Source organism: Sus scrofa, chromosome 5, assembly GCF_054392235.1.
Source record: "Sus scrofa isolate SSC_HxYL_T2T_F1_AM1 chromosome 5, Sscrofa_HxYL_maternal_Yorkshire_Landrace_v2.0, whole genome shotgun sequence".
In the NCBI taxonomy this organism is placed as follows: domain Eukaryota; kingdom Metazoa; phylum Chordata; class Mammalia; order Artiodactyla; family Suidae; genus Sus; species Sus scrofa.
This window is the reverse complement of record NC_139387.1, coordinates 39873213-39895241: the sequence shown is the minus strand read 5'-3', so window position 1 is coordinate 39895241 and position 22029 is coordinate 39873213. Positions and strand designations below refer to the sequence as shown.

Sequence of the window (22029 nt, the reverse complement as noted above, 5' to 3'; positions counted from 1 at the left end):
ATAGGAAAGCTCAAAGACACAGAAGATTACAATCTAAAGTGAGGCTAACTAAATTTTGGGGGGTGAGCCCAATGTAATGAGCACAGAAGTAGAAATATGAGGTTATTACCATGAAACTTATGTAATGTTCTAAAGCAATGCGACCTCAATAAGAAAATAAAATTTTTGAAAGACATGAGATGCAAAAGATTACATAGTTTTGTGATTCTTTTTATATGAAGTGTCCAGAGAAGGAAAACCTATACACAAAAAGCAGATGAGGGACTGCTCAGAGCTAGGGGCAGGAGCAAGGATTGTTTGTAAAGAGGCAAAAGTAAACTTTCTGTAGTGATGAAAAAGCTGTAAAACTGAATTGTGTGATGGTCACACAACTCTAAGTTTACTAGCATCACTGAATTGCACAATTACAGTGGGTAAATTTTATGTTGTATAAACTATACCTCAATAAAGCTGCTAAAATACATAAATAAACAAATAAAGTGGTGCTTACCATGTATTACCTGGTATCTTTCTAAAAACACATCTACATGGGGATCCTTTCTGCAAGTGTGTGGTCAATGGACACACAGCTAATTAACCCCCCCTGACTAGCATCATGCAATCAATACCACCTAACCCCTTCATCCCACATTGTTGTTTTCTGTGATATTATGAAAACAATTACATTAATTACTGCATTTGCAGAGGTACACTAAAGTTCTACATATTCTAGTGATTTATGGTAAAAGGAAAAAACAAAATAAGTAGAATACAACAAAATCTATGAAATCGTCTATACTGCTAACCCACTTAAGGGCTGCCTAATGCTTCCTGCTCATGAAGGCCCAGAAAATTTACAACAGGAGGGCTCTTCTATCTGATACCAGCATTGTAAAGCAGTAACTTTCGGGCTTTAAGGTATATCAACCACCTTGTAAGGTAGATAAAATTATCTCTGTGTGCAGAGAGGAAACTGAAGCACAGAGAAGTTAACTCATCTATCTAAAGTCACACAGCCAGGAACTAGCAGAACCAGGACTCAACCCCAGGCATTCCGCATCCACAATCTGTGCTGTACTATACTTACCCTAATAAAAATATTAAGTTGGGTGACAGGGCAAAAATTATGAGATAGTAATCTAATTACTAGGGTTGAGAAACAAAGCAGTAAAAAAGCAATCCCCATATAGAAGTAATCAAGCCTATGGTAAATAAATAATACACACATAACTGTGGGCAACAAAGCAGGACATGCCAGAGGCAGAGCCATTAGGGAGAATATAATCTAGTTAAATAATAGCATAAGGTATCACGTAATTAGGTGCTAATTAAATGATACTGATCAATGGTTCTCAATCTTTTCCTCTCAATAACAAATATCATGGCTGACTCCACTCATGCAGCCCTCCTGATACAGGATCTAGGATGAAATTGGAGAAGGGGGAGGTCATGGTAGCTGTTGTGATCTGGATTAACAGAAGAAACAGGGCTTGCTCTGAGTCTTGAAGAACTGGTGGAATTTGAGTGGGTGGAGGAGGGATGACTCTTCCAGCAAGGCACAGAGCCTAAGCAAATGTATGAAGATGCACAGCCAGAAGAGAGGGTTTGTACAGCACAAAGGGAAGGAGTGTCAAGGAGTGCAGTGCAAGGAGACAAACTTGGGAAGCTGGGTCACGGCTGTGACTGGAGGCTGAGCAGTTTGGAACTTGCTCGTATAAGCCAGAGGCCAGCAAGCCATGACCTATAATCCAAGTCCTGCTTGCTGCCTGTTGGTGTACACCTGTGAGAATAGTTTTTACATTTTTTAATGGTCACAACTAACGGTTCTATATGTACCTACATAATAACCTCGATTTTGCCTTTTGGCCCACAAAGCTTAAAATATTTACTATCTACCTGGCCTTTAAAAAAATTTCAAAGTTTGCCAACTCCAGTAAAATCAAAAGAACCATTCAGAGCTTCTGAACAGAGATGCCAGAAAGAAAGAAGTGCTTCAGGAGGCTTCATCTGGAAGAAATAAGCAGAAGAGTAGAGGGGAGAAGAGAGAGGTTTCAAGGATATAATGATGGGGACCTCAGTGTGGGTGATGGCAGTAAAATGGAAAGAAAAGAACTGGTTCACGATGGGTCACAAAGCTAGAAGTGGTAATACTTGGAGATGAGTAAGTTGAACAGCGGCCCTCCTAATGTCCTAGACAGACCTGGGAATATGCTCCTTCAGGTGGCAAAATGGACTTTGCAGATGTGATTCAGTTAAGGATCTTGAGATAGGGAGTATCCAAGATTATACAGATGGGGCCAATATGATCACAAGATTCTTATAAGAGGGAGGGAGGAAGGTGAGAGTCAGAGGAAATGTGGCAATGCAAGCAGAGGATGGGCACTGATGGAAGGAAGGGGCCACCAGGCAAGGAATGGGGACAGACTCTAGAAGCTGAAAGGCAGGGAAACAGACGTCTCCAGAAGGAATCCAGCCCTGCCAAGACCTTGATTTTAGACTTCTAATCTCCAGAACTGTGAGGTAATACATTCATGTTAAGTCACTATGTTTATGGTAATGGTTACAGCTGAATAGGAAGTGAATAGAAAATCTGGCTAAGTACAGTGGGCAGGGGAGTAGGATTTCAGATGAGGGGTCCTTAGAGCCTGATGAGTCTAGAGAATCTACCATCACCGATAGAAAGAGGGAAGACAGCTGAGGAAGGGGGTTCCAGGAAAGGAGGCAGGCAGCAAGGTTTTAGCTTTGAGAACTGCTGTGCTTGAAATGGGGAAGAGAGACAAAAGCAGAGAACCTGAGGATTTACCCACAGAGAAGGACAGAGGAGAAGGGGACCCCTGCCTCACCCCCTACAAGTTTTCCCAGTTGCTGTCCCAGAAGGGTCATTGAGGAGAGTGACCACAGAGAACAAGAACACCAGGTGACTCTGCTCACCTCGCAACATCAACGTCCCTGGCAGGCCATTTATATCTTAAAGTACTGGTTGGATTCATTGATTTCCCCCTCCCCCCTCCCACCCCAGGAAAATCACTAGTGTTAACATCATCCATATTTTTTCATTCAGTACGTAATTTTTTTTTTTTTATCTTTTTAGGGCCACACCTGCGGCATGTGGAGGTCCCCAGGCTAGGGGTCAAATTGGAGCTACAGTTGCAGGGCTACAGCACAGCCACAGCCACAGCCACTCCAGAACCAAGCTGCATCTGTGACCTATACCACAGCTCACAGCAACACCAGATCCTTAACCCACTGAGCAAGGCCAGGGATCAAACCCGCATCCTCATGGATACTAGTTGGGTTTGTTAATCACTGAACCATGATGGGAACTTTGAGTACCTAATTTTTAACAAAGCAAATAAAAAGCCACCTGTAAGGTCATTCCATGCCTATATAGCCCAACAGAGTCATTCCTACAAAAGAAAAAGCTCAAACCCAAACTTGCAAATATCCGTCAGGGTTTGCCATGTAAAGAGCCCAAGGCTCTAAGCTGAGTGAACAGCTAAGTCTGTCTCCCCACCCAGAGGCTCTGCTCTGCCTCCCAGGCAACTGTGCAATGCTCCTCTTTTTAAATCAGAGGAAGTTCTTCCTTATTTAGAGAAAGGGCAGTTGCTGTCACGTGTGTCCTTGGAAGGCCCATGAGGATGCTGACTAGGAAGAGACAACCCACGCAATGCTCACCTTTCAGAAAAACCGAGACATCTTCAAGTTGAGGCACGTTGTCCTCCCTGTAGCCACAGTATTTAGTCAGCAGAGGGAAGTTTTTCAAATACTCCCGGCAAGCATGAGTGGGATAGAGTTTGGAGAGCTCTCGGAATACAATGCCCCAAGTTTTAGTTTCTTCCTCCGTGTACTCCACCCTGGGGATGGGCTGACCACTAGGCAGAAGAGAAGAGAAATGAATAAATCTAGCTCTGGGTCACGGAGTTAAGCATATTCTCACCTTCATGCCTATGCAAGTCAGATTCATATAAAGTGGGACACATGAGTATCCAAAAGGATCCCACTAAGTATTACTTTTTTAAGTAAATGCTAACCTTCTAATTGTGTGTATATGTGTGTTTAAACTTTCATATACATGGGAGTTTCCATCATGGCGCAGTGGAAATAAATCCGACTACGAACCACGTGGTTGCGGCTTCAATCCCGGGCCTTGCTCAGTGGGTTAAGGATCTAGCATTGCTGTGAGCTGTGGTGTAGGTCACAGATGCAGCTGAGGTCCTGCGTTGCTGTGACTGTGGTGTAGGCCTGCAGCTACAGCTCTGATTAGACCCCTAGCCTGGGAACCTCCATATGCTGCAGGTGCAGCCCTAAAAAGCAAAAATAATATAAAATAAAATAAAATAAAATAAATTTTCATATAAATGATGTGATTAAGTTATGTCTTCACACATCCTTATGGACATTTGATTTTTGTTCTGACAATGAGATCAGTAACAAGTTAAAAATTCTGGGTTGGAAGGAACTTGTTTAGGTACAAAGCTGTGCTCTTTTTCTGCAAAAACCTGACAACAGTAATAAATGGATGTTGTCTCTTGAAAATAAAATTGCCTATGGGTCCTCTTCATCCCTTGTGGGGAACTCACCCCAATCTCCTAGTATAATTTTGAGGTTATTTGTTCAGTGAGTAAAATGTCTGGGAAATACTAAAAGACCATGATAAATTTAAAAAAGAGTTTTGCAAACCACAAAATAGGAGCATCTATTACAGATCATGCTGAGAGATGCAAACATTAAGCCCTCCAAATTAGGAGAGAGGTTAGCAGACTTTTTCTGCAAAGGGCCAAAAAGTAAATATTTTATTTTGGGTTTGTGTGCCATACAGTATCCATCAAAACTGCTCAATTTACTTCCATTATATCTTGAAGACAGGCAATATGTAAACACATGAATGTAGCCATGTTCTAATAAAACATGAATTACAAAAACAGGCAACGGGCCAGATTCAGCCCATGAGCCGCAGCAAGCTGACACATAGTTCCAAATATTGAGAGATGACCCTGGCCTGGAGAAGTCAGGGAGAGCTTCCTGGAAGAGGCACAACTTCAGCTGAGCCTTTTTGGCTAGGAAGCATCTTCGAGTCCCCTGATAGAAAGAAAGGTGAGTTTAAAAATGCTCTTCTAACAGTAGTCAGCAGCAATGAAGAGGGACCAAGCTCCTGATGCCACGTGAGGCCAGGAGAAGTGGAGAATACAGACATGTTCTTTCACAAACTATCACTTGAGAAGCCAGAAACTGGATTGAGCCTCTGATGAAGACACCTATCCTGAAAGTGAAATTGGGGTTTGAGAAAACTTCTCATAACAAGCTCAACAGTTACCTGCAGCAGTCCCCCACTGCCCTCCCTGGCCACTTGTCACAAGTTCTGACCACAGGGGCATAAACACACAAAATATGGAAGTCCAATAGACACACATGAAGCTAGGAATTCTGCCCCTGTGGTCTAAGTAACCAGTCTGCACAGCAGCACCCCAGGAGCCCATGCACAGGCAGCAGCTGTGCCTCAGGTCTGCTGCAGCTATGGCATCGGCATCGTCAGCAGGCCAAGGTTTTCTGGAAGCACCCCCTGAGGTAGTAAAAAGGAGGCGGAGGATAGTAACAGAAGTCTCATAAGCAGATCCCGCACCTAACCCTCCAAATACTTCAGAGTGCTCTTACCAAAATGCTTTCTGTTCAAGGTTCAGGCCCATATGTGGTTCACACTGCCCCAAGTAATTTTTTTATTTGTTTGTTTTTTTGGTTGTTTGTTGTTGTTTTGCTTTTTAGGGCTGCACCCAAGGCATATGGAAGTTCCCAAGCTAGGGGTTGAATCAGAGCTACAGCTACTAGCCTACACCACAGCCACAGCAACATGGGATCCGAGCCACACCTGCAACCTACACCAGCAACACTGATCCTTAACCCACTGGGCAAGGCCAGGGATTGAAACCGTGTCCTCATGGATACTAGTCAGGTTCCTTAACCAGTGAGCCATGATTGGAATTCCTGCCCCAAATTATTTCTATTTAAAAAAGTTAACTGCAGTACACAAGGGATGAGGGAATAACACACACTGAAGAAAAAAAGAGAAATTAACACTTATTTTCTCTAAGTACCAAAACTAGGGCTTATGACAAATCCAATTAGAACAAGATTAGCCTAATTTAAATTTGACTGTTGATAACAAATAAAAAATTACAACTTGGCAAATATTTGCTAAGAAGATCAAGACTGCTGACACTTGGCATCTGTGATGAATTCAGGTGAAATTTTGAAATGAAAAGATAAAAATAGAAAGGACATAAGGAAATAAAAATATAAACGGTCTGCCTCTAGTTCCAAAAACTTCAATGAAATCAATCTGAGTCAGGGAAGCCAATAACGCTAATAAGGGCTATGCACAATCAGAAGATAGAAAGCAATGAGGCTGAAACAATAAATGAAATATTGAGAAGCCACTTGAAAAAAATCATTAGGTCAAACTTTTCCCCTCAATATCAATCTACAAAAATGCAGCATTTTAAAGGGGAGCTGACTATAGCTAACAGGCAGCAGCAGAAGAAAGACAAGTGTGAGTTCAGGCAGGAAGGAGGAGTTATACAGATCTTCATCCACTTACAGTGGGGTTACCTCCCTAAAAACCCGCTGTAAATTGAAAATACTCTACGTTGAAAATGTATTTAATACACTCAACCTACCAAACATCATGGCTCAACCTAGCCTACCTTAAACGTGCTCAGAACACTTACAGTAACAAGCAGTCGAGAAAAATCTTCCAATGCAAAGTCTATTTTACAATAAAATGTTGAATATCTCATGTAATTTATGAAATACTATACTGAAAGTAATCAATAGAATGGTTGTTTGGCCACAGAACGATTGTAAGTGTATCAGTTGCTCACCCCAGTGACTGAGTAGCTGACTGGGAAATGTGGCTCCCAGCTGCTGCCCAGCATCAGAGAGAATTACACTGCATATTGTGCTGAAAAAAGATCAAAATTCAAGTTGTGAAATACAGTTTCCATTGAATGCATTTCACTGTCACACCATCATAAAGTCGAATCATCCTAAGTCAGGGACTGATTGTGTGCATCTATTACTTAATAATGAATTTCCAGCATCATGATCTTGGGAATACAAATGGTCATGTATAGTCCCATCTGTTTCCACTTGTCTGTCCTGCATGGGTAATAAATTAGCCTGCTCTCTGAGTAAGCAGCTGGTGCGGTGCATTGCTGCTGGCCTGAACAGGTTAAGTCTGGCTGATCACATCAAGAGATTTCTCATATCGCTCTATTCCCCACATCCCAGGCAGCTATTTAAGATAAATATTTAAAGATCAACTTCGGAGTTCCCAGTGGTGCAGGGGATTAGGATCTGGCATTGTCACTGCTGTGGCTCAAGCTGCTGCTATGGCAAGGGTTTGACCCCAGGCCCAGGAACTTCCATGTGCTGTGGGTGTGACCAAATAATAATAACAATAATAGTAATTTAAAAAATAAAAATAAACTTTACACAAAGTAAAGGCTAGTTTTATCCATTTAATTACTATTAAAAATATCCCAAATACAGAAAAAATAAATGTCCCATTTTTCTATGTAGTTTTTACAGGTATATAATAATAGCTCATCTTTGAGAATTTACTATGTGCCAGATACTTTTTAAAAGTTAAATGTTTTTAACTTAGCCCACTTGATTCTCTCAAAAACTCCATGAGGTAGACCCCCATTTTACAGATGAGGGCATTAAGGCTCAGAGAAATTAAGCTATTTGCCTAAAATCATGGTGTCAAGCTTAAAATCCAGTCAGCCTGGCTCAAGACTGGATGTAGTCTTAATTGATTAGCATACACCAAAGAAATAAAAAATTTATGCCAGACAGCAGCTTATTTTCACATACCAAATTAAAATAAGGCTTATAGGTATGTGTACTTACATATAGAAAACTCACACACAATCATACGTAATCATGCGACTAGCATGTATTTGTAGATCACATAAAGTACTTTCATATTTATTCACTCATTAACCTTAGTGAGACTGGGAGATAGTCCTGGGGGCAACAGGAATGTAGGGGAACCCACATTTTTTTTTTTGGTCTTTTTGCTATTTCTGGGCTGCCCCTGCAGCATATGGAGGTTCCCAGGCTAGGGGTCGAATCGGAGCCATAGCCACCGGCCTACGCCAGAGCCACAGCAACGCGGGATCCGAGCCGCGTCTGCAACCTACACCACAGCTCACGGCAACGCCGGATCGTTAACCCATTGAGCAAGGGCAGGGACCGAACCCACAACCTCATGGTTCCTAGTCGGATTCGTTAACCACTGCGCCACGACGGGAACTCCCCCACATATTTTTTAAAAACTTTGAAATTTGACATTTGGAAAAATAAACATTGTAGTCATTGGAGAAATCAAAGTGTGTTACACTTCTCTGCACTTGTTATGGGTTAGTGGACTTTTTGTGAACTGTATATGAGGACAGAGGGGAGTCCTGGTCTTTTTAGGGTCTAGAACATATACCCCCATATCATTAAGCATCTATCTGTGGGTACATATTATAACATGTATGTAATAGGCATCATATTCCAGCATCCAAAAACTCTGCTCTGGCCCATATCGGAAGTCAGCTAAGTACTCCCCATTTTAGAGAAAGCTCCCAGCAGTTTGAGCCAACCATCTCCCTGCAGAGTTTGGTAAGAGGCGGCAGAGATGGCTCTACCACCAACAAACCCCTCTTATACCACCCTTCCCACCCACCCCTAAACCTCGCCCACCAGTATAACAGGGAATCAGATGTGCAGGATTGTGGGGACAGGTATGTTCTTCCTCCTCCCCTAAGAGAAGAGGGCAGGCTGTGCCACAAGAATCATTTATAAGGACTGAAGATGCCCTCAAGAAGTAGGGTCTGGCCTCTCCTTGCCCGTCTGGACACTTGCTGAGTGGCAGGACCACCTGCCCTCTCTGGTACTCTGTCACCAGAGTACAGCAGTAGAGATGGTCCTGGGAAAAGCATGAAAGCCCAGGAGTATGATGTGCTACAAAGGAGACAGGGGATCCTTGACAAGTATCCTCTGAAACCTGAGGTTCATGTGAACATGGAGCCTGATACCCAATGAAACCTAACCATTTCCATTGGACCCAATGTGGTGTGCATGGTAGGAAGATGGGGAAGCCCCTCTGAATCCAGTTCTGCTCAGTTCTCAGGAGACAGAAATGCCCCAGGAGCTCCCTTCGATGAGGAAGCACTAAAGCACAGGTGTGTAAGGGGTGCCCAAGCTATGATGTGCCCAACCTAGAGAAAAAGATGATCTGTGAGCAGTGACAAGGACAGAGGAAGGCAAGAAGCATATTTGCAGGGGTGGAGGTAGACAAGATGGTCCTGCCCCTAAGACAACTACACATAACACTATGCAGAGACCATGTGAACAGAGACCACCCAGGTCTCTGAACCAGGGTGAGAGTGGCCTGAGGCCTGCCAACCCTTGACAGTCTAACAATCCTGCAAAGAGCCCTCAGCCTTCTCTTTCCCTACTCCCAGCCCCCAACTCCAAAGAAACTAGGTCCTAAAAGAGAGAAGGAAAGGTATTTCAGAACATGAGCATGTGCACACCTGTGCACACACACACACAGAGGCACAAGCACACTTACTTCAAAGAGGGAGAATACACTTTGAATCAAGTTGGAGATTAATCTGTTTTTAAATGAATGAGACTAGGCCTTAAATACCCCAGTGAGACTATACTAATAATTGAAAATGACAGGAAATTAGATGTTGCTAAGGAACTTATTTCCCAGCAGGAAAGTAGGATTCAACACAATATAGCTGAAAGCAGTGAATGGGGAAAAAATAAAACCATGTTACATTGGTATAAACCCCAACAAGATGAGATTCCTCAACAAACTAATTACAAATGAATATTATAATTAGATCTCTAAGGAGTCTCCTCTGCTTTTATGGATTTAGGATTCTGGAATTCTTGACAATGGCTAAAATTATTATTCACAGATTCCTAACTTACTGGAGAAAAACAGATGTGACTTTCAGCAGTTTCCACTCACTGCAGTTTCTACCCTCTTGCCAAAGAATGGCAAACGAAGATCTTATAAACACAATAGGGAACCATTGCTCAGTGAAGACAATACAAGGAAAAGGATTAAAGCTACATCCTTCACTGTCAGGATGTAGCTTGACAATAGGAAAAACCTACTGGTGCAGTATGTGACTCAGAGATGACTAAGAATTTTCTTTGGAAATACGGAAGGCTGTGGGAGGCAACTTTCTGCCTGCGAGGTTAAATCCCACTCTTCCTTGAGGCAGGGTGATAATTCCCTGCAAGAAGCGGAAGGTACAGACAAACCTAACTGGGGGCACGTACAGATAGAGTTATTCTATGTAAGCCCTGAGCTTTTTAGAGCAAACCTTTTTAACAAACACATTTTTACACTGAAATCCAGGGACATGTACCCCACTGAGGCTGAAATTATGGGGGTTCTTTCTATAGCCAGACAAATAAGCAATAATGCTTTTGTTTTATTTAACTATTTGATCTTCTCCTCCAGGAGGTCCAACAGCAAGCTCGTTTTCTTATACATGTTTCTTATTCGAGGAATTGGAAAGCATTTGACTATGGTGGTACATCCTGGCTACCACCTGGATTCCTTGCTGCTAGAATTCCTAATGTGAGATATAGTTTCTCGGCTTGTGTTATCTTCAGAGCAACTCCATTGTCCAGAAGCAATTCCCCTATTCAGTGGAGGAAGATGTGACAGGCTGCAATTGATAGTATTTACATCAAGATGGCAAGACTGGCTAAATCACAAGGCAGACTGTGTTCTTTGGAAACAGTTGGATTTCCTCAGTGGCAAGGACAAAACAAAGCAGAAGGGAAACAGAGAATTGGTTAAGGGGATGGGTGAATCTGATAGGAACAGGAATGAACTCATTTTCTATCTTATTTCATTACATGTTCCTCGGGGCAAGAGATGCCTCACTTATTCAAGAGCTGTTTATCTGCCTGGAATAAACTGTCTCTCTCCTCTCTGCCTCATCTTTTCTCTCCCTCCCCACCTTGGGCATTTCTCTCTTGATTGACACTTCCACCTCGGGGTGCAGAAGGGAAATGAGAAGAGGTGATATGTAAAAATCCATCAACTTTGCAACTCATTAGCAATTAGAAGCTCCTTGAAGGGTTTGGACAAAGCCTTTGGAGAAAAATTATTGGCACATGAAGGCAGGAGGTCTCTGTCCTCCTCAAATTATGAGACATGTGTGCTGCACTCCTCCATGGACATACCCTGAATTCTGCATCATTTCCAGGGACCTATCTGTAATTCATCCTCTCTCCTTCCCATCCAAGAAAGCCGCAAGAATATGGAAAGATAAGACTGATGTTATTCCAATATTATTCTAAAAATAAATAATCCTGGAGTTCCCATCATGGCTCAGCGGTTAATGAACTCAACTAGTACCCATGAGGAGGAGGGTTCAATCCCTTGCCTTGCTCAGTGGGTTACACAATCAGCGTTGCCTTGAGCTGTGGTATAGGTTGCAGATGCAGCTCAGATCCTGTGTTGCTGTGGCTGTGGTGTAGGCCAGCAGCTGTAGCTCTGATTTGACCCCTAGCCTGGGAACCTCCAAATGCCGTGGGTGCAGACCTAAAAAGACTAAATAAATAAATAAATATTAAAAGAATCCCAATTTTGATCCAACGTAATTTTTAAAAAGAAACAGTCATCATTCATAAAATTTACTATTAATTATTACCCAACATTTGCTATACTTCTCACAACTGAGGTGAAACCCCATATGAGTAGAAACTTCAATTTACTACATGAAATTACTAGTTGACTCGCACCCGTAGCCAGTGACCTACTACTATGCTGGTTGGTACCATCTTCATGAGTAAGGATCACCTGCAGCCAGGTGTCTCCAGAGTAGAGCCACACAGTCAGTAAGTGTTCTGCAAGAAGATGGCTTATGCCTTTGAGACTGGAAAAAAATGTTCCCACAAGCCAAAATCCTTAGTAAAGTGGATGAATTCCATTAAAGTTTAACCAGAAAGATAACACCAATTTTCCTCCATTGTTTTTTGCTTGTTTGTTTTTGTTTTGTTTTTTCTTTTTTCAGCCCACACCCATGGCATGTGGAAGTTCCCAGGCCAGGGGTAGGATCTGAGCCTCAGCTGCAACCTGTACCAGAGTTGCATCAATGCCAGATCCTTAACAACTTGCACCACAGCGGGAACCTCAATGTCATTTTTATATACTGACTTTCAAGAGTCAAGGAGGAAAGTCTAAGGGTCTCAAATTTAATAATATTACACTTCAGAATTCAGACCATAAAAGGTGCTCAATAAATTTATGATAAAATACTATCAGTAATACTCAGGGAGGAAAAACAAGTTAAATATCCAAAATCATTTCTCTGCTAAATTGAGCCCCCCATGACCACGTACACTCCATTAAGACAAGGATTTTTGTTTGCTTTGTTCATTTTTATATCTTTGCCACTCAGAATGAAGGCTGGAACAAATAGGTTTTCAATAAATAATATTTGTCAAATAAGTAAATCAACCAATCAGACCAAAACAAGCCACCCATTTAAAGGTTAAGAAAAAGTGTAGTTATTTATCAGAAAGTCTGGCAGGTAGGTATTTGTCTTACCTCATCCCTGCCTCACGTATTTTAATTGCTAAGGAAAAAGCAACTCTAAAAACTCTAAGACTTTAATAAGTTTTCTGATAACTTCCAATTAAACCTGTATCCTGCTTACCTTACAGGTTTGGGTTTCTCTTTTCTAATTTTCTTACTCAGGTTTTCTAGGCATTGTCACCCATCACACTTGCAGCCAAAATACTCACCAGGAAAGAAAGCAGCTTGTGCAAATCCAAAGCAACATAAAAGCCAAACTTAACTAAACACAGAGCTGTTTCCTTGGCTAGCTACCTTAATGAATGGGTTTTCAAAGGTGTTTTCAAAGCCACAGGCACAATGGGATTAAATGCTATCTTTCAGAGTTCCCGTTGTGGGTCAGCAGTTACGAACCCCACTAGTATCTAAGAGGACGTAGGTCTGATCCCCGGCCCTCCTCAGTGGGTTAAGAATCCGGTGTTGCTGTGAGCTGCAGTGTAGGTCAAAGACTCAGCTTGGATCTGGTGTGGCTATGACTGTGGCACAGGCTGGCAGCTGCAGCTCCAATTCGCCCCCTAGCCTGGGAACTTTCATATGCCACAGGTGCAACCCTAAAAAGACCCCCAAAAATGCAATTTTTCAAAAAGGAAACTCACAAATCAGTTCAGTGACTTAACAACCAAATCTTGAGTTATATCAATACTTGAAACCATTCAAGTCATCTGACGTTAAGTGGTTCAACGAGGGGTTCATTTGATGAGGAGCCTGGGCAGCCTGGGACTGCTAAACTATACCAGAGAGAAAACTGTAGAGGCACAAACTCATTTTCAGCTAGTCCCCTAGGCCAGTCAGGTAAAGAGCATTTGTGATCACATATTTTATTTGCTTTTTGCAAATGAGTTTTGTGCACATGAATTTTCGCAAATGAGTCTATGGGCCCTAAGGAACTTTCAGATGGTAGCAAACAAAAAACGTTAGTTTGTTTTGTTCACATTGTTAATATCGGTGCTGCCTTTACAAGAGACATAATGAAAATAAACTACTGCACCTAGGGAGCCTCAGGGAGAGGGAAGATTTAACTCCTGGAATTGTTCGTTTTTATTTGTCCTGTGCATTCCAGGATAGGGCTTCCCACCATTTTCTCACCTTGCAGAAAGCCCTTATCACATTCCAGAGGGGTGATTTTCTTTTGCCAAAACTACCATGAAATTAAATATCAACAGCAACAACAGCAGATCTAACATCCATCGGAATATGCATGCTCAACATACACAGGAAGGAAAACTCAGGGGACAAAATCCAGAAAAGAGCTTAGAAGTCAATGCAGCCAGTGATCTCAGGCCATCGGGATAAAGAGACCCAGGCTAGGGTCTCCAAGAACTCCAAGTTCAATTCCATATATCTTGCCTTAATCAATAGGGACTAAACGTTGCTGACTACTGGGCCCTAACCTCTTTCAGTGGTGGATGAGAGAGAACACAGCTACTCCATAGTTCATGGGCCTAACAACAGCATCATTCATCCACCCATCTATTTAACTGTAACAATAGTAACACAACATAATAGCAAATGGCATGGATCATGTCATATAATGCTCACTTTATATGGTGTAAATGACTATCAGTACCCCCACTTTATGGTTGAGGAAACTGAGGATAACAGACATAGTGATCTGCCCAAGAGCAAACAGCTAGTATGTGGCAGAGCAGGTACTCAGATTCAGGAAGCCTGGTCCTAGAGACCCCACTCTTTTTTTTTTTTTTTTTTTTTTTGTCTTGTCTTTTTGTCTTTTGTTGTTGTTGTTGTTGTTGCTATTTTTTGGGCCGCTCCCGCGGCATATGGAGGTTCGCAGGCTAGGGGTCGAATCGGAGCTGTAGCCACCGGCCTACGCCAGAGCCACAGCAACGCGGGATCCGAGCCGCGTCTGCAACCTACACCACAGCTCACGGCAACACCGGATCGTTAACCCATTGAGCAAGGGCAGAGACCGAACCCGCAACCTCATGGTTCCTAGTCGGATTCGTTAACCACTGCGCCACGACGGGAACTCCGAGACCCCACTCTTCACCAACACACCTCAGTGCAAAGTCTGAGTACCTAATAAATATGCTGCATTGACTTTGGCTTCTGTTTTCTCGTGAGGGGAATAAGACAACCACACAACACACAGGATCAACGAGACATCATCTGCAAAGCACCAAGGTCAATGCCTAGTACCTCATAGGTACCCAATATAGTCAGTTCCCTTCCTCCAGGTGTACGCAAATGAAAAAAAAAATCTCATCATTTCCCTGCAGGGTTGGGAATAGGTCTGGAGATGAAAAACTGCCCTCTTCCATATAAATCCATTCACTTCTCAGGTAGTAGTTGTGGAAGTAATTTTAATCCTTCATGTTCATGAAAATCACTTCAAAGGAAAAATACTCATACCTCATTCGCCATTATAGACGTTAGAATTTGGTGCAACTTCTGTCCTTTTCAATAAGTGATCCTGGCCGAACAGTGTTAATGTTTTCCACAGCTGTGGGAGCCGTGCTATAATCAGACAACATCCTACCGAGGCATTCACGCCCATCTAAAACACCCACCAAGCCCCGAAAATAAAATGGAGAAATCTTTTCCAAATCAATTTTCCCTTTTGTCTTTCTTTGCAACTCTCAGGCTCCCTTCCTTTCAGCCATTGAGTTGAACTTCAGGTAGAGAGAAACATTTGGTGTGAAAATGCTTCTCCCATAAAGCCTGACTTATTTTAAATACTTACAAGAACTGTGCATTTCAAATACGCTAAGAATTCTGTACAGAGGAGAATAACTTTTTTAAAACCCATGTCATTTAATGTTATTACTCTTGTTTTCAACTTGTGTATACCACCTCTGTCAAATACAAATGGCTCTGCAGATTTTTTCTTCAAAAAAGAAAACAAAAAGTGTTTAAATTCTACAAGAGAAGGACTGTTGAAATGCCTAATGTGACCTTCCTCACAAACCATCCAAGTCATCCAAGAAATGACCCCCGTACGACAAATATTTGGTTTTGTTCTACTTTTCAATTTACCGCTCCATTTCAAAGAAATTAAAGCATCAACAACTGGTGTTTATGCAGGAGTCACAAAGTACCCAAACAGCCACATACATCTCGGTTTCATTCAAAACTTGGGAAAGCAAATCAATAGAGGATAATGGAATGGGATAAAATTAGCTCAGTCAGGGAGAAGACTTATTTGCCTTCTTAGGTGCATCTTCTCAAAAGGCCAGAGCAGGGAAAAAATTAAAGCTCAGTCCCCCATCACAATAGAGGCCACAATTCATCAAGGTGACCATCTGCCAATGAAAGTGATGAGGAAAATGTTATCGAGGATAAAAATTTGCAACTTCCAGTTAAGTTTTTTTCCTCATTAAGAAAGCATAACTTTTCCCTTTCATTCTTTCTCCACCTTCTACTTGTTATGTTTCCAATTAAGATTTGCCCATCTTAAAATAGGTAATGTGGCACTCACAACTCCTGCTAGTAATGTATTCCTTTAAGCTACGTTCTGAAACCAAGCAGGATCCATAAATCATGCCTCTTCTCGCATGAAATGAGAAATGCTAAGGTCAACTGAAATTTCTGGAAAGGTGGAGAGGTGGAGCCACCCCAGTTATTTTTCTGCAACTTGCAATAATTGCAAATGCCTCGTAGGAAAAAACTCAACATCAGTAATCCTCCAGTTGAAACATAAGCTAAATCGTCACAGCTCCCTGTAAGCAGGGAAATCCCAATAGGCTCAGTGGCGGGCCTCAGGAGGTGAGGCAGGGCAGCACACAGCTCTACCCTGTATCTGTCCAGAGCCTTTGTCTCTGATTGTCCATCTCTTTCTTTTTCTTTATAGACCTATGGCTGACTTCCACTGAGTCACCTAGTGAAAAGGAAAACTGAGGAGGCCTTCTGAGAAGTGAGATGTTGGCTTGGAAGCCCAATGTGTTTATTCCAAGGCAAATCCATGCCATGATTATGTATCTAGTCAACATCTTAGAATGCACAGCATATCACTGAATCTTGGTTCTGGAGGCTTTCATTTTGACAATACGTGGTAGCTAGAGCTGTGGGTGGGAGGAAGGAAGGTGGCAAAAAAAAAAAAAAAAGCCCTCCTCTGCTTTGATGGGGAGAGGTGGTTAAAATCATCACCACTCCATGTGGAATGAGTGAATTTTCCTCTCTCTTTCTGTGGCGCTGAGTAGAATATTCACAAGCTCACCCAAACTGAATAAGCCTGTTGTCTGGGTGATTGCACTTTTCAAATATGCTAGTCCCCATTTGGGGCTATTTTGTTTTAGAGTCTCTGTTTAGTATGTACTTACACTAGGAGCAAATGAATCACAAAGGGTGCAATTTTGTAAATCAAAAAAATCAAGAAATAAATAGGCTCGCAACTAGAAAAGGCCAGAGAGGAGAAATCCCTGGCAATTGTTTTTTAAGCCTCAGCCCAGCTGTGTTTCTTTCCAGCCATTTATGTATCCCACGAGGGCCACGGCTTCAAGTCGGAGGAGAAAAGCACAGGGCCTGAGAGAACAAAGTCGCTGCACAGGGCGAGCTCCTGGCTTTGCCACACCAGGGCCAGGCAGACATCCTGAGTGCCTCAGGAAAGACAGCGAAGCCTTGAAGTCAGAGAGGGGCTGTTTTGAGTCCCGGCTTCATAAGGTCATAAGTGTACTAAGTACACACAAGAACTGTACATTTCAAATATGCTGAGAATTCTGTGAAGAATGACTTTTTAAAATATCAAGTCCCTTAGTTCTGTCACTTTTATTTTCATCTTGTGTATGATGCTACCTATGTTAAGTCAAGTGCTATAGCCACCTCCAGACCAAAAAAAAAAAAAAAAAAAAAAAAAGAGAAGCAGAAAAAAGAAAAGGTGTGCCTTCTTGAACAAAGAAAGATGTTTAGATTCTGTATGAGAGGAATACTTGAAAGTGACCTTATTTAGAAACTATTCTGGTCACCTGGGAAATCAACCTAAGATTATAAATTTTTGCTTTCATTCTCTTCTTCAATTTACTGCCCAATTTCAGAGAAATGACAGCATCAACAGCTACTGTTTATGCAGGTGACACAATCTGCTGTGTCACCTTTAGTTTCTTAATGTCTCTGAACCTCAGTTTCCTGATCTTCAAAATGAGTACAGTAATGGCACCTACCTCAAAGGCTTAGTGTGAGATTGAGAGACCATAAGCAACATGTTTAACATATTGCCCAGCGCATGGCAGGAATTTAACAAAACGAAGCTAAAACTACCTGAACATGACAACTCAGAGGTCCGGCTTCAGTGAGCATTTTCTACCACCATCAACCACTCAGGGATGAGTCCAACATAGTCTAGCCCCAACCTGCCCCCTCTAAACTTAGCTGAGACTCACCGGCCTGGGAAGGTGCTAGAGATGGTCAATTTTTCAGACTGAAGGAGCAAGCTGTGTGCATAAGTTACACGAAACTGCAGTGTGCACATACACACACACACACACACACACACAAACATACATACATATTTTTCAAGCTCCTTTAACCCAGTCCATCTTGGAGCCTGAAACTCCCTAATTCATTCACACTTCAAGGTCCTTTGTTCACTTTAAATGAGCTTAACAGATGATTACATGAACTCGAGAAACATGTGACATGTGCTAATAATAATCACATCAATCATAGATTTGACACCACTTTGTACCAATTAGCATCTGGGCTCTGTAATCACCAAATAATCCTCCCAACCACAGACATTGTAATACAATGTCAGATGTAGACACTGTGCCCATTTGAAGATGGAAGCACAGGGACTCAGAGACTAGGTCAGTGCTCATGGCCACAGAGCTTGTAAGTGGTGTAGCAGGAATTCAAACCCAGTTTTGTCTAGTTCCAGAGCCTACACACACAGCTACATGTTCTGGTACACCATGGTACCTCTACTTTCATGAGCATTAGTTCTGCAGATAAGGTACTAGCACCCACTGTGGCAGATAAGTTAGGAAGGGTCTTAAAGAAATAACACTGAACACAAGTTAAGTGTATGTGGTACACAGCCTCCACAACAGTCCCCAGTGAATCCTATCTCCTGGTATTCATGCCTGTGTGTAGTCCCCTCCCACAGTGTGTCAGAGTTGGGTCATGAAACCAACAGACTATATCAGGAGTGATGGTAAGTCACTTCTGAAACAAGGTTATAAAAAGCATGACAGATTCTGCCTTGTTCTCTTTTGGACCACTTGACTTGGAGGAAGCCAGATGCCTTATCTTGAGCACACTCAGCAGCCCAGTGGAGAGGCCGATGTTGCAAGAAACTGTGGCCTCCTGCCACCAGTCATGTGAGTGACCATGCTGGAAGCATATCTTCCAGCCCCAGTCAAGCCTTCAGATAAACTGCTTCCCTGGTCAACACTTTGACTCCAGCCTTGTGAAAGAAAGACCCTCATCCCAAACCACCCACCTAAGCTGCTCCTTAATTCCTGACCCTCAGAAACATTGCAAGGTAATAACGGTTTGTTGTTTTAAGCTGCCCAATTTTGGGATTATTTGTTACACAGCAATGAATAACTAATACAGTGTAAAAATCAGACAGAAGTTAGGGCTTAAAGATAGTACTGGCCAAGGGGAATGAAGGGGGTGTTCACCAAAAGATAACAACAAAAAAAATTTGGTTCATAAGGGTAGACAAAAAGGAAAGGTCAGTTGAAGTGAGAAAAATATTATAACAATATTAGCAAATACTTAAATAGCAGTTCTTGTGTAATCTTCAAAATGCTGTTAATATATTAGGTCACTTAATCCTTACGACAACACTATAAAGCACTGTTAGAGTTATCCCCAATTTACAGATAAGGAAACTGAGGCACATAAGACAAATAATTTTCAGAGGTCACTCAGCTGGTAAGTGGCGAAGCTGGAGTTCACCCAGGTGATCCAGCTCCAATTTCTGTGCTCTTAACCACTCTACACACATATCAAAAGAGAAACGGGATAAAACAACCACGGTCTTCTAAGTGGGTCAGGAGTCTGAATAAACCCCAGCCTTTTGATCTAGATTCTTTCATTATTCTTTTTTCTGTCTTTCTGTCTTTTTAGGGCATATGGATGTTCCCAGGCTAGGGTCGAATCAGCGCTGTAGCCACTGGCCTACACCACAGCCACAGCAACTCAGGATCTGAGCCGTGTTTGTGCCCTACACCACAGCTCATGGCAACGCCGGATCCTTAACCCACTGAGCAAGGCCAGGTATCAAACCCACAACATCATGGTTCCTAGTCAGATCGTTTCCACTGTGCCACAACAGGAACTCCCCATTATTATTTTGATAAAGATTATAATAAAGTACATTGATTTCATTCAATCCTTAAAACACTCACAGGAGAGAGAGGCAGAGAGATACTATTATCCCCATTCTATGGAGGAGAAAACTGAGGCTGAGAGATATTAAGGAGTTACTAGGGTCCTTGAATTTGAAATCAAATGAGTTTTCTTCAAAAATTAGAGAATTTTTCAACTTTAAGCAAATTTTGATATGTTGAAACTCCCTTGTTTACCTTACCCATTGATATTTGCTTTACCTGTTTACATTTCAGATTCCAAGGGCTAAAAAATAAAGAGAAAGTGCTCCAAAAGAAAAATATGAGATTCATATACCTCTGCCTTTCAACCAGCAGAAAGTACATTTATAACAAACACAATCATAGTAATATTCAAAATCAATTTAAGCAAACAAGAGTGGCATAATTAAAGTCAGAGCTTGGGGCCCTTTTCCCAGAGAGTGAGACAGACTGAAATAACTACGGCTACCCCCACCAAAAATATAATTAAATTAAATATGCATGCCTATTGTTGAGGAATAATCATTATAATATCCCCCAAAGAAAAATGTGTTTATTTCCAGTCCATTGAAAAAATATATTACTGATTTTTCTTCCCCAACAATATAGCAATTGTGAAACCCACAGAAATGTAACAAAGCTAATGCCAGGGTTAAAATATGAAGGTGCCAGTGACAGAAAACTGGATTGTTTCAGACAAACCTAACAGCTACAGCATCACAGTCATAATTTTCTCTTCCTCCACATGCCATCTGCCCCCTACGCACTTCCATTTCCTCTGAACGGCACGTCTTACACACTTCATGTTATCTAATCACGGGGTGCTTCTTTTTCTGTTTATACTAGGAGTTCTTTGATTTGGGTGGAGGAGGACGAAGTGTGATCTGCACATCGTCTTACAGGAGACTTTAGAAACAATGCCCTCCCCATCCATTGCATTCAGTTCCTTCTCAGGTCGTGTGTGGAGAATGATATTTGCACTACTGAATGTTTCCTCTGCTGTTACTGGCGAGGCAATTAGGCCTTCCAGACCCTCGTGGCCCCGCCGCGCCCCGCCGCGCAGGCATGTCTGCAGGCGGTGGCGGCGGCCTCTGGGTAATCAATCCTGTTTCTTGGCAGCGCTGTCAATCAGAAACTCCCCTGAGTGGCACCTATCGACAGTTCTCAGTGTGCTGAGATGTCCCCACACCCTCTCCCCTTTCGGCTTCACAGTAACACAGACTTTGAGCCTGCTGTTTTTCCATTGTTGAGTGGAGTTTTTTCATTTTTCTCTGCTTGTGTTCTTTCCCCCTGCTTTATCATTTCAAGACGATCATAGAAAATACAGATTCAACACGAATTCCCCAGAGGGCTTCTGGGCATTGGTTTCAATATATATTATTCTGGATTTCACTTCTTTTCCTTCCCCTTACTTTTGACACCTCAAATTCCGTCCTGCCATGCACTACGACACCATCAAAATACCTGTACTTCACCTCCATCTATATTTCTGACCGTATATTTGACTTTTCCTTAGTGCCCATTAAGCCTGAACAAATTATCACCAGGGAACTAAATTATTCTCCCCATGTCCAAAGAGTCCTTAATTTTATTATTACCAAACTATATTTGCAGAGACCTCACATGCTGGATTTTTCAGAACCTCTCCAATTTCAAATAATCTGCCCTTCAGACCAGTGGTTACAAGCTTTGGTTTGGAAAATCAGATTGCAGCATGCTGCCAGAAGCCCCTCAAATGAACTTATTTTCAGTAAATTATTGTATTGACATCTTTTTCCTTTGCTCATGCAGAAAACCATCAACACTAGAAAAATGCGTATCGCAATTAGAAATTGCATCTTTATTTTCTGTTAAACCAAAAGGAAACCTTCCTTACTGTTCGGCACACTGCAAACCATGGTCCAGACCCACTTGGGATTTGTAAGTACCTGTGCCCCACCCCACGAGCACCACTGCACAAGCCTACCCCAGCCCTCAGTGTGCTTGCCCATATACACATAAGTGTACACACACACACAGTGGCTAGCCCTTATCCATCCTCAAAGTCATACTTAGAGAAGCGCCAGCAGTGATGGCCTGAGGCAGGATTAACCACTTTCCTCATACTGTCCATTT

At 42.1% G+C, this 22029-nt stretch overlaps 1 protein-coding gene across 3 annotated transcripts in view; it reads right to left on the bottom strand.

The window, feature by feature from the left end:
• Positions 1–22029, bottom strand: part of TPH2 (tryptophan hydroxylase 2) — a 105001-nt gene that overhangs the window by 61850 nt on the left and 21122 nt on the right. For all 3 annotated transcript variants that reach the window (XM_084956354.1, XM_084956353.1, XM_021092003.2), the window contains one exon: positions 3655–3851. In XM_084956354.1, the coding sequence (XP_084812480.1) occupies positions 3655–3851 (197 nt within the window). The remainder of the gene's footprint in view (positions 1–3654; positions 3852–22029) is intronic.